Raw genomic sequence first — 12,477 nt, forward strand, 5'->3', positions numbered from 1 at the left:
GACACCTCCGTCTGAGGAGTTAACCTGTAGCAGAGAATGTGGTTAATCTTCTCCGCACAGTCGCGGAGGCTTTAAAGCGCTGGGCAGCTTCCTCTCTACCACTCCGAAGCAAACTTCAAGACGTCAACATGAAGTTTGCGGTTGTGTCCAAGAAGTTGTGGTGCGCTCACAAAGTGCTGGTGCTTCTGATCACACCTCTGATTTTTTCGCCTTTGCTTGTGACCTTGCCTGAAAAGGTGAGTGAGTGAGCGATTCGTACAATACATGTGTTGCCTCCTTAGTCATTTGCTTGAAAACCATTCATCTTTGCTATTTCTGACACGCGTTTCGTGCGTCACCAGCTGAGTTGTGTCGTCTTGGTGTGTTTAGGAAGGAAGGTGTCTTTATGTGGTGTTGCTGATGGCCGCGTTTTGGTGCTCGGAGGCCCTCCCTCTGGCCGTCACCGCCATGCTACCCATCTGCCTCTTCCCAACGCTGGGGATCATTCCTGCCCAAAAAATCTGCCCTCAGTACTTCCTCGAAACCAACTTTCTCTTCTTAAGCGGCCTGGTGCTGGCGTCATCTATTGAGGAGTGGGGACTCCATCGCAGGATAGCGCTGAAAGTTCTCATCATTGCAGGTGTCAAACCAGCCTGGTAAGAAAATCCAGGACGACAATACTGTGATTTACCATCCAACGCTCACACTCACACCTAGGGACAATTTAGAGTGTTCAATCAGCCTGCCACGCATGTTTTTGGAATGTGGGAGCACGCAGGCCCGGGGAGAACATGCAAACTCCACACAGGGAGGCCGGAGCTGGAATCGAACCCGGTACCTCTGCACTGTGAAGCCGACGTGCTAACACTGGGCTACCGGGCCGCCCCTGTTGCCAATCAGACAAGGGGAAAAATCATGGCTTCATATTTCAGCTACTGTACAAACAGGCCTAGATGTTGCACATATGTCAAATATATTGAGACAGGATCATCATTACTTCAGAATTCATACTTTTTATCACATTTTGGTGGTGTGCTCAATAAAAGGAAAGAAACATTGCTCCGACCAAATCTTGGTGAATGAAACCAGTCCTTGACACTAATGTTGCCCAATCTTTGAGCCGAGGCACATGTTTTATGGAACAATGTCACGGCGCCAACAAACATAATTGTCACAATTTCATTTTCATTTTCAATTATGACATTCTTTTAAAGGACAAGAAAATAAAAGGAGTCAATAAAAGAAGTTCAAAAGAAATATTTTAATAGCTACCACTTATCAATATTAAGTTAAATTCCTAGCAAAACAAATGTCACTTGAAGCATATTTTTGGTCTCTTCATTAATCCCAGAGCAGAAATTATGGTGATCTTGTTTCAATTTCAAATCCAATTCAACGTCAACTCAAAACATTTCTGACTCAGCATTCATTCTGTTCAGTCAAGCGCAACGCTGTCATAAGACCAAGTAGATACACGTTGATTGTACTGTCTGCCATCTCATGGAAGAGCACTTAATTGTTCTGACCGTCATTGGATGCCGCTGGCATACATCATTAACAAGGATGCATTTTATCCGAGTAAAATGTCCGCTACGATAACGTGACATTTTTGTTGGATTTGTTGTTCCTCTTTCCCACATCTCTAGGCTCATACTGGGCATGATGATGACCTCATCCTTCCTGTCCATGTGGCTCAGCAACACGGCCACGACAGCCATGATGCTCCCCATCGCCAACGCCATCCTGGAGAGTCTCTTCGGTGATCTGGAGAGCCTCAAACAAAAATGCAGGCCAATGGAGGATCGCGTCAATGGTTTGTTTAATGATTGAAGATGATGGGTGTAAAGTATTATATAGTAGACACACACACACACACACACACACACACACACACACATTTGATGAAAATAGGCCCTGGACTTTAAATTTGCCTTGGTCTTTTCAAGTTGATTCTAAGATCAGAATGATCATTTATTGTGCCATTATAATGCGGCAAATGTTTCCTCGCATTTTAGAGACGATATTTTTAGCCATAGTTTGGGGGCCTCATGCGTCAGTGGTAGAGTGGGGTTCGGTCCCTGGCCATTGCGACCATGTCAAAGTGTCCTTGAGCAAGATACTCAACCTCCAGTTTCTCCTGATGCTTGCTGCATGATCAGTGGATAAATGAGGAAACTGTGAAGTGCTTTGAAGACCAAAGGTAGAAATGTAAGTTACAGGGAATGAAGCAAACCAAGCAGGGGAGGCAGAATGTTTACCCTTTGGTTCATCACATGGCTTGACCTTAACCTTCTTTCATAACATATTCCATGAGCTACTGATTGTGAAATGCTGAACAGCTTGTCCCAGTGAGTCATTATTGCAATCATTGGAATTCAGAAATTGTGCATTGCCACGCGGCACTGCAAGAAAATATACGCAAGATAGTTGCTTTTGGGATTAACCCTTGTTTAGTTTTGAAGATGTATGTGAGATGTACTGGCCTTGCTCAGCAAAAGTTGATGTTCAAGAAGTAATGGACTTCCAGATTTATGAGAAGTCACCCTCATTTTGTTCAGTGTCCACTCTTGCTTGTCACGTACTTGCCACAATCTCTCTTTCTTTCAGGTCAGTCCACTAAGATGCATCCACTGCCCTCAGTGGCCTCAGAGAAACAAATGTTATCACTTGAGGGGTAAGCAGAACAATGTTCTTTATCACAATATCAAACCTCGCAGCACACCAACAAACAGAAATGTTGGGGGAAAAAAATAATGATGATCTTGTTGCCATTTACTCGGAGGGAATTTGAGCTTGTTTAGTTGAAGACTGTTATGACTCTGTTGGATGAGTGCCCACAGGTGGATACACAGACTCATTGTACCTTCTGCCATTTAATGGAATGTCGTGTGTCACGAGCATAGATAGACAAGTAAAGATAAAAGATTTGTAGTTAGATGCAGTCAATTGACATTTTTCTTTTACCCACGAATTAAAATGGAATCACTAATACCCGATGTTCTCTCATGGCGCACTGAAATGTCACAATACAAATATTACCATTGGCGAGCTAGCTTACTCTAGTTGTACCAGCATTATTCTCGAGTTATCAGCTGAATAAGTGTGAAGGCTTCTCGCAACATGGAAAGAACAACAGCTCTTCTCCAAAACGTGATCAATCTAATTTGAATTTCCCCAACTTGAAAGGAAGTACCTATTTCCTTTGACCATCTTGACTGGCTGCTCTATGCTAACACAACACTAAAAAGGCACCGTGTCATCAAGAGTCATGTTCGGTGTCTTAAAAAGGTTGGACGCAGCAAACGAGAATGACATGAGGACAGCCGAGGAGATCCGCTCCGAGTCGGAGTATCAGATGAGAGTGTGGAAAGGCTTTCTGGTCTGCATTCCTTATGCGGCCAGTATCGGAGGAACCGCCACACTGACGGGAACTGCGCCCAACCTCATCCTGATTGGACAGCTGAAAAAGTAACGTGCACTCATAGCTTGCTTTAAGTCGACTCTGGTTTTATTGTCCGTCTTTTTCATTCTTTCTTATGTTCAGCAATTTTCCAGAGTGTGATGTCATCAATTTTGGCTCTTGGTTTGCATTTGCTTTCCCGCTCATGCTCGTCTTCCTGCTTTTGGGATGGCTATGGATCGCATTCCTCCATGGAGGCTTGAACAGACGGTAAATGTGTTTTCCTTATGCACGCAATGGCAATCGCATTGCATTTTTGTCTATGCTGAGATATTTCCATCATGTCCATTGACACACCTGCAAACGTACACACCGCATCCCATCAATAACTATGCAGAGCTGCTGCTCCAGCAAAAACAGCTCACGTGTTCTCCTTGGTAAGCGTTAGGGTATGGCCAATTAGTATTGAAGGCTCCTGACGTCGCACGTAAAATTCCGGGACTCGGTCAGCGTCAAGGGAAAACCGGTAACCTTGACTCGACAGGAAACAGAAGAAGCCTTCTGAGTGAAATGAGGAAGAAGTGAATCAAAGCTTGAAGGAGGCCGTTGGAATACAACTGGGCTCACAGCCGCAAAAAAAAAGTGCCCATCCCAATCATCTGTACAAACATGAGCGGGCCGCTACGTTTGCCTTTGATGCAACTGGGGTCCACGGGACCCACTGGATCATGTTTAAGCTCTGGTGGAATCCTACAATTTCAGAAAAAGACACAAAGAGGGCTCACGTGATGCTACAAATATCACAATAGCATATATGCGTTTGGGAAGGGAAAACCAATGTTTTTCAATCAATAGCTTCGCAAACACGAAAAACAGATTCGAGAGCTGAGACATTGACTCTTGGAATGATTTTGCTTTCTGCAGCTTGTGCTTCAAGAAGCATGACAGAAGAGCAGAAGAAGAGGCCCAAGCTCGGGCTCTCATTGAAGAGGATTACAAAAAACTTGGGCCTTTAAAGTGAGGACCCATGTATGTCTTTTAAGCTTAATTGAATTGGGGGCAATTTGTCTTCGGAAGGCGACGGCTTGAACAAACTTTGCTCCCTTGCAGTTTTGCGGAGGGGGCCATCTCTTTCTTCTTTGTCTTGTATGCTGTTCTCTTATTCACAAGGGATCCTAAATTTGTAACCGGATGGTCTGTCTTCTTTAAGAAGGGGTAAGGAAACTACCCTTGGCATTCATCATACCACCGTTTTCGTTCGAATTACATGTGACTTTCTGTTTCCTCCTATGTGTTTCAGCTATGTGTCAGACGCGGTCACCGGTGTGATCGTTGTGTCCATATTATTTTTCTTCCCGTCACAGAAACCTTCTCTTGGTTGGTGGTTGGACCCCAAAGGTCAGTGGACTCGTCACTGTGTGGCCATCTTACCAAACGTCACATTACAACACTTTTATGCAGGAAATATGGCAAAGTCCCCAGGAAGTGCTTCTAATTACTCTGAGGAATGAAATTCTTCACTGCAGTTGGTGGCTAAACTGATAAAAGAGGCTTTTAAGGAAACAGTCCATCAAATATAAGTGTGATTTGATGTTGTGTAACTAATGTGTTCGTGGTATATATTTTAATATATTTTACAAAAAGTTGAACCTCACTACCATGGAACGCTGTTCCCCCCCTCCAAATTTATTTTTTACGTCGAGTGTCGATCGCATCCGTCACTACATTGGATGCTGGTGGGCCATTGCATACACTGCCATCCAATGGTCAGCAATTGTAAGAAACACAATAAAACCTCAAAAACTAAGACAACGCACAAGGAGGAAATGTACATTACTTCTGTATTTACCATCCATCCATCCATCCATACAATTTCCAATCCGCTTATCCTCACGAGGGTCGCAAGAGTGCTGGAGCCTACCCGGGCCGTCTTCGGGCAGTAGGCGGGGGACACCCTGAACTGGTTGCCACCCATCGCTGAGCACACAGAGAACAACAACCATTTCAAGATCACAGCTCGGGACAATTTACAGTCTTCCGTTAACCTGCCGCGCATGTTTTTGAAATGAGGGAGGAAACCGGAGTGAACATGCAAGAACATGCAAACTCCACACAGGAAGACCAGAGGCGGAATGGAATCTCTTCCTTCACTTAGCTTTGGGTGAACCAAGATCTCGTCTGTACAGCTTTGGCAACTTTTGTCATGGCCACAGTCGAACCCTTGAGCAGGTGAATTCATGGCTGACTTGTCTTTCAATCCAAACAAATGGTGGGCGGGGTAGTGAGGCAAAGTGAATTGCGTTGGACCTCCAAGGTTCTTCCGCACTAAGCTTCTGTCTGAAGCTGCTGCAAAATATCACAAGTAACTTAAGGAATGTTAATAATGTAGATTAGAGAGCGGGCGCGCTACCCGTCTGGACGTGGGTCTCTTGTATGCTTTGTGCGTTTCACTGATCAGGATAATCTCTCAAAGCTCTTTGTGGTGGCACTCACGCATTTACATGCACATGCTTTGTGCCTATTCTGGACACGTGCGTGAGCTAGATTGTTTTTCAGGCTCAGCTGGGAAAATAGACAGCTGGAGACAAGGGGAAGCAAGCAAACAAAACATTCTCCGCTGAAAACAAGGTTCTTGAATGTTCCCTCAGCCTCAAACGCGCCATACGTTCCTCTCCTATCATGGAAGAAAGCCCAGGAGGCTGTTCCTTGGAATATCATTCTGTTGCTTGGAGGTGGCTTTGCCATGGCTCAAGCGTGTGAGGTAAAACTGTGTTCCGGAATTCACGTTGAGTTGTACTGCATTCAAATGTGTCAGATGATTGAATGATCATGTCGTTCATCTCTTCATTTCTTCTTCACCACATTGTTTGGTTTCATTCGCTCCAGTGCTTTGTTATGTTGTGATTTGACCTTTCACCTCTTGTGCTCTTTGGCAGGAGTCCGGACTGGCCTCCTGGATCGGAGGCTACCTCCAGCCTTTGGTCAAGGTCCCGCCTGCTGTGGCCATGATGTTGATCACAGCTTTCGTGGCCTGTTTCACAGAGATCGCCAGCAACACCGCCACCATTGTCATATTTTTACCAATTATTGCTGAACTGGTGAGTTCCTCTTGAATACCCAATGATGTGGTCAACTTGGTTGAGCCCAAATCAAGAAGAGTCCGTAGGCCAGGGGTGCCCAAACTTTTTGGATCGAATATCTACTTTTCGATCAACTAACTTCCGGGGATCTACCCTTACCGGTGCGCATGCGCACGCGCACAAACACACACACGCGCGCGCGCGCACACACACACACACACACACACACACACACACACACACACACACACAGACGCCATGATGAGAAACAGCCTGAAACAGAGCCTGTTAACTATCGTAGCTCACACGTACCGTTTTAAAGTGCTTCCCTGGGCCCTCCTAGATTGATATTCTTTGCTCGTGCCCTCGGTGAATTGTACAAGACGCAAACTCTGAATGAGAATCATGACGATAAAAGATAGAGCGCAACAGCTCTGATCACAAGCTGCAATTGCAAACTGCTGAGCGCTAACAACTTCCGGTGAGGTAATCACGCGCCACCGTAAATTTACGATTTACCTGCTTTATTTTAGTTTTAAAAAATAGTGAAAATGAGAATGATAAGATGATTAGGGTGCAGTGTATATTAACACAAAAAATATATTACTAACATGTACAAAGACACACAAATGGTTGTTTGTTTTTTTTCTTCTCGACACTCCTCGGATCTACTTGGGACCTGTCTTAGATCTACCGGTAGATCAAGATCTACCTAATGGGCACCCCTAGGCTATTTATTGTCATCCTGAAATTGGCAGTTATGGCTGCAGTCAGAAGTCACACTCACCTTGAGCATGGATGCATGGGGCGTCTATAAAGTGATGTGGTTGCCAAAAATAACATTTACAGTACCTCTCTCTCTCTCACACACGCACGCACACACACGCACACACACACACACACACACACACACACACACACACACACACACACACACACACACACACACACACACACACACACACACGCACACTCATTTTCTTCTGTACTCCATGTAGAGCACTTTGTATGCAGCGATGGCTGTTCGAAAGTGTTCTATAAATACAATTGAATTGAATTGTGCAAGAATGTTGTCACAAATTAATTGGCCAGTCATAGAGCTGGTGGCACCAACCATTGGCTTTCTCCAGCCCCCAAAGTTTTATTTTGGCCTCTTTGATATCGTAATTATGGTCAAACAATTCTTACATATGTGCTTGTGTCTCTCAGGCAGAGAAGAAAGCACACACAGTTAAGAGAGGAACATTTCTTGCCCATTCCACGGACTCTTCCTGATTTGTTTTGGAAACAGTTTGAAAGTTTGCTACCGCTATCTACATTACCTAAGCGTGAAACCAAGGACTGTAGTTTAAGTCTATCCAAAACATGACAAAATGCTCCTTCTAAAATGCTAAAATTCTCTAATGTATGACTTCTTATTATGTCCAACTGCTTTCACGACAGAGCAGAGGAATCAAACAATGTTTTTCTGTGACTCTTCTTGACATTTGAGAAAAACAACAACAACAAAAAAACACACCCAGAAAAGACACTTGCTTTTGCTGTTGAGTTCGGTTGCAACAGACATGATTATGTTTGTACTGTGTTAGTTATTAACCCCGTATTGTCTCTAATCATTACCTGGTGCCTTTGTACTTTGCAAAAGGTACATACACTGGCCACGACCCGCTCAAGCATTCTTTACAAGTAAAGCTTCAGTTCATTATAGCGGACGTGTACAGAGACTCAAAAAGAGTCGAGGTAGATTAGCATTGTGTTGCTACATGCCGGTTATCTATTGCATTTGTGTGTCGTTTTATTAGGAATGTATTTGACAGCATTAATCATTTTGCCCCCAAAAAATACTAATCATACTTGTTTCGTGAGTGCAAATGTTTGTTCATCTGCGCGTGCCCTGTGATTGGCTGGCAAACTGTTGAGGGTGTCCCGCCTACTGCCCGAAGACAGCTGGGATAGGCTCCAGCACGCCCGTGACCCTTGTGATGATAAAAGATTAGAAAATGGATGGCGGGACGAAAGTGGATTATTACCATATTCTATACAGTGATTGAACATACATTTACACACCTGCCCGGCGCCTCAGGTCTGTGGACCAGTCTTTGTTAGAAGTACCAAGAACTAAAGTGAGGCTCAGAGGGGATCGAGCCTTTTCTGTTGCTGGTCCCTCTCTCTGGAATGACCTCCCACTGAACATTCGGCAAGCCTCCTCGCTGCCCATCTTTAAAGCCCTCCTCAAAACTCGCTTGTATTCTTTGGCGTTCGACTCAGCATGACCTAGATTTGCTCTTGATTTTACTGCTTGGTGCTTTCTACCGCCTTTATTACGGATTCGTCTTACTGTTTATTGTGTATGTTAAATCGTTCCATGTACAGCACTTTGTATGCAGCGATGGCTGTTTGAAAGTGCTCTATAAATACTGTTGACTTGACTTGACATTTAGAAGTGAAATTCCATTATTTGTTTGTTTTTTTTCTGCCAGCAATTTACTCTCTTCATTTCCCTTTATGTGCACAATACAGTCCAATCAAATTTCAGCTTTTGTGTGTTGCCATGAAAATCTAATCTGCCCATGGCCTTCAGAATCAGTAACGCTGGTCACTGTGACCTCAACTATATTAATAACGCAACTGTTTCTTCAACCAATTATCTTTCAAATTTGCCTCGCTGGGCACTCAATGTCAGCATTTTCCAGTACGTTGGCCAGTCTGAGCAAAACGTGCTACAGCCACATTTGACCCCCTAACACAAGTCTGAAGAGTTTTGCATGCATTGTTACATGAAACCATCAGCATCCCTGGCGAGTACTCTGATGTATTTATTGACATTTTAAAAAAATGTTTTGTCATTTTATTTGAAAGCCATTGGTTGTGATCAGCTCCAGGTGATGTACGCAGTCCGAGCGTGTGACGTGATGTGTTTTTACATTACATTGATGGTTTGGATGAAAGCGATGCGACAGTGGTGGTATTAAGAGGTAGAACAAGATGGATAAACTGCTTGAAGAGAACATTTGTCCAATCACTTGCAGCATATTGTAACCATGCTCTCAGCACATTTTGCAAGAAGCAGTAACTTGGCAAATAGTCAACAATTCGACAAAAGACATGCCCTAGTAGAAGTTTACTGTAAAACTAAACACAAACCAAAGACAATTACACATTTTTTTAACAACCAAACTACTGGCCAAAGGCAGGCACGCGAGTTGAATGGCTACGCTAATTGGCAACGATGTTGCAGTGTTTATCCCACTGAACGGCGAAGGTTTGCAAGTGTATGTGCATAGAATGAATGTCTTTTTGTCAGGGTTCGTTCAACAACAGTCGCAAAGATGTTTATCAGACATTCTCCAACAGTTTGTTCAAAAATGTTTTTCTTGTTGACATCAAATTTTGAGCATGTCCAAAATTTCTTTGTGAGAAGAAACAGTGTTTGAGACAATTAAAATTGTAGGCAAATGTCATTACGGGGGCGGCCCGGTAGTCCAGTGGTTAGCACGTCGGCTTCACAGTGCAGAGGTACCGGGTTCGATTGCAAACTCCGGCCTCCCTGTGTGGAGTTTGCATGTTCTCCCCGGCGGCCTGCGTGGGTTTTCTCCGGGTGCTCCGGTTTCCTCCCACATTCCAAAAATATGCATGGCAGGCTGATTGAACACTCTAAATTGTCCCTAGGTGTGAGTGTGAGTGCGAATGGTTGTTCATCTCTGTGTGCCCTGCGATTGGCTGGCAACCGATTCAGGGTGTCCCCCGCCTACTGCCCGGAGACAGCTGGGATAGGCTCCAGCACCCCCCGCGACCCTAGTGAGGATCAAGCGGTTAGGAAGATGAATGAATGAATGAATGTCATTACGGCTGCTTGCGACCTTAAACGACCTTGTTTGCTAGGTTGCACACACACTTGCAAAGCATCGCTGCTCAGTGAAATATGTCCTTTAAAATGGAATGAATGTAAGCGGTTTAGCAATAACAAGCAGACAAACAATATCGCAGCATCTCACAGTCAGATACTCTTTATCCTCTAAATAGAACGGCAAATATTAATGCTGAGCTCAGAGAGATGTTGAGACATTATGAATCCCACTTGAGTTTGAGCCATGACATGCCCTGCTGCAATATGATTGGCTGCTGAAAAAAAAGGCAAGGACTGCCTCAAACCTCAGTGGGATTCAGATGAATGCATTGCATTAATGCCTAAATGATTGAATGTTGCATAGCCACCTGATGCAGTCTGGCAAAAACTGTTTGTTTGTCCATCCGTCCATCTTCTTTACAGCATATCTTGACTTGGGTCGCCGCTAATTAGCACATTTTATTGACGAATGTTTTGATAACGTTGGTTAGCTATGCTCCACATACTGCAGTATATTTTCCATACATGCCTTGAAACGCGCCATAAATAACAACCGCTCGCAAATTACTCACCCGGAGGTGACTTGTTGCTGATGCCGACACAAAACATTTCCTTGAGATACGTTCTTCTGTTTTTGTAGGCGTTTCATGTGTCTGTGAATCCACTGTACTTCATGATTCCTGCTACAATTGGGAGTTCGTACGCTTTCATGTTACCGGTGTCCACACCACCCAACTCCATCGCATTTGCCTCCGGCCACCTCATGGTCAAAGACATGGTGAGATCTTGTCCCCTTTTTTTCAACAGAAGGAACGTTGCATGTTGTTCATTCTCTGTCATGTGCTGTGCCGCCATAGGTCAAAACTGGCTTTGTCATGAACATTCTGGGCCTCCTCTCAATCATGCTGGCCATAAACACGTGGGGCATGGCCATGTTTAACTTGGACACCTATCCTGACTGGGCTCACCCTCTCAACCAGTCTGCTGTCCACACACTAAATGCTACTCCCTGACCACGCAACTGGTTTTGGTACGAAACAGAGACTAACAAATTGTTTGGAATGGAAGGAAACCCTTTTAGTGTTCAGCTGCTACCTTTTTACAGCAGGAGTAGGGAACCCCGGTTCCTCGAGAGCCACATCCTGCCTGTTTTAGATCCCTCCCTACTTTAACACACCTGATTCAACTGCGCATGATCATTTCAGGTCTCTTCAGCGCTTGTTGATGAGCTGATCATTGGAATCAGGTTTTTTGGAGTCGGGAGGGATCTCCAACAGGCGGGATATGGCTCTCGAGGAACTGGAGTTCCCTACCCCTGTTTTATAGTTTTAAGTTTTATAGATTCCCTCAGGATCCCTCCAATGCACTTTGGATCCTCTTTTGGGCACGAAAAATACATTTTTCATGGGGTGCACGGCATGCATTCATAAATGAAGCAAAATTATGTAAACACTGTAAAATATCAAATCCTTTTAGCATTTATTATCCATCCATTATCCAAACCGCTTCTCCTCACGAGGGTCGCGGTCAGGCAGGAGCCTATCTCAGCTGTCTTCGGGCAGGAGGTGGGCTACATTCTTAACTGGTCACAAATGATAACACTTTGTCCCACTCACAGCCCACAGAAGAGAGGTCTGGGGTCAGCATCTGTAGTTCTTAAACTTTTGTGTGTTTTGACCAAACCTTGTCATGACATGGACAAGATGCATAGCACGTCAAAGTGAAGTTAAACAGTTATGAACAACATATTTTCTGGAATCGGGAAAAACAAGTTGGACATGCTGTCCTCTCTTGAGACAGAACGAGGACCCCCATGTGCGGTGTGCTACAAAACGTTAGCAGTCACATGGCTCACAGCAATGGTTAACTTACACAAGGCTCCTGAGGTTACTTAGTGTCAGCGGTGTCGCTGCAAAAGGCTTTCAATGCAAAACCTTGAGCCACAGAAGTCACCTGGGAATGGCTTTAGGGCCATGACAAGTATTGATTACCGGTAATCAAAATTTAAACCATGATTCACTCATGTGAATGCACATTCTTTTCATTATAATTGTCTAAATTATGCAACTGATCAAGTGTATTTATGAAAAGGAAATATTGTATAATTTGTTTTTTGGGATAACAACAACCCCGGGCCTCAAAAAATCTGTTCTTGCAAACAACAACTGACT

General features: G+C 44.2%; 1 protein-coding gene across 1 annotated transcript; it reads left to right on the top strand.

The window, feature by feature from the left end:
* On the top strand, nucleotides 1-12,417 carry slc13a3 (solute carrier family 13 member 3). Its single transcript, XM_052058062.1, has 13 exons — nucleotides 1-236; nucleotides 370-635; nucleotides 1,626-1,792; nucleotides 2,587-2,653; nucleotides 3,268-3,447; nucleotides 3,524-3,649; nucleotides 4,304-4,396; nucleotides 4,490-4,594; nucleotides 4,680-4,777; nucleotides 6,028-6,140; nucleotides 6,316-6,477; nucleotides 10,947-11,084; nucleotides 11,164-12,417. The coding sequence occupies exons 1-13, from the start codon at nucleotides 129-131 to the stop codon at nucleotides 11,317-11,319; spliced, it is 1,779 nt and encodes a 592-aa protein (XP_051914022.1). The 5' UTR covers nucleotides 1-128; the 3' UTR covers nucleotides 11,320-12,417.
* Nucleotides 12,418-12,477: the final 60 nt, after the last annotated feature.

This window comes from Hippocampus zosterae, chromosome 2 (genome assembly GCF_025434085.1).
Source record: "Hippocampus zosterae strain Florida chromosome 2, ASM2543408v3, whole genome shotgun sequence".
Taxonomy (NCBI): domain Eukaryota; kingdom Metazoa; phylum Chordata; class Actinopteri; order Syngnathiformes; family Syngnathidae; genus Hippocampus; species Hippocampus zosterae.

Excerpts from the sequence above, each read along its gene's own strand:
- slc13a3 (XM_052058062.1), top strand. The coding sequence starts at position 129 with ATGAAGTTTGCGGTTGTGTCCAAGAAGTTGTGGTGCGCTCACAAAGTG. Across the intron at positions 3,650-4,303 it reads CATGGAGGCTTGAACAGACG|CTTGTGCTTCAAGAAGCATG; the intron begins GTAAATGTGTTT and ends TGCTTTCTGCAG. Across the intron at positions 11,085-11,163 it reads ACCTCATGGTCAAAGACATG|GTCAAAACTGGCTTTGTCAT; the intron begins GTGAGATCTTGT and ends GTGCCGCCATAG.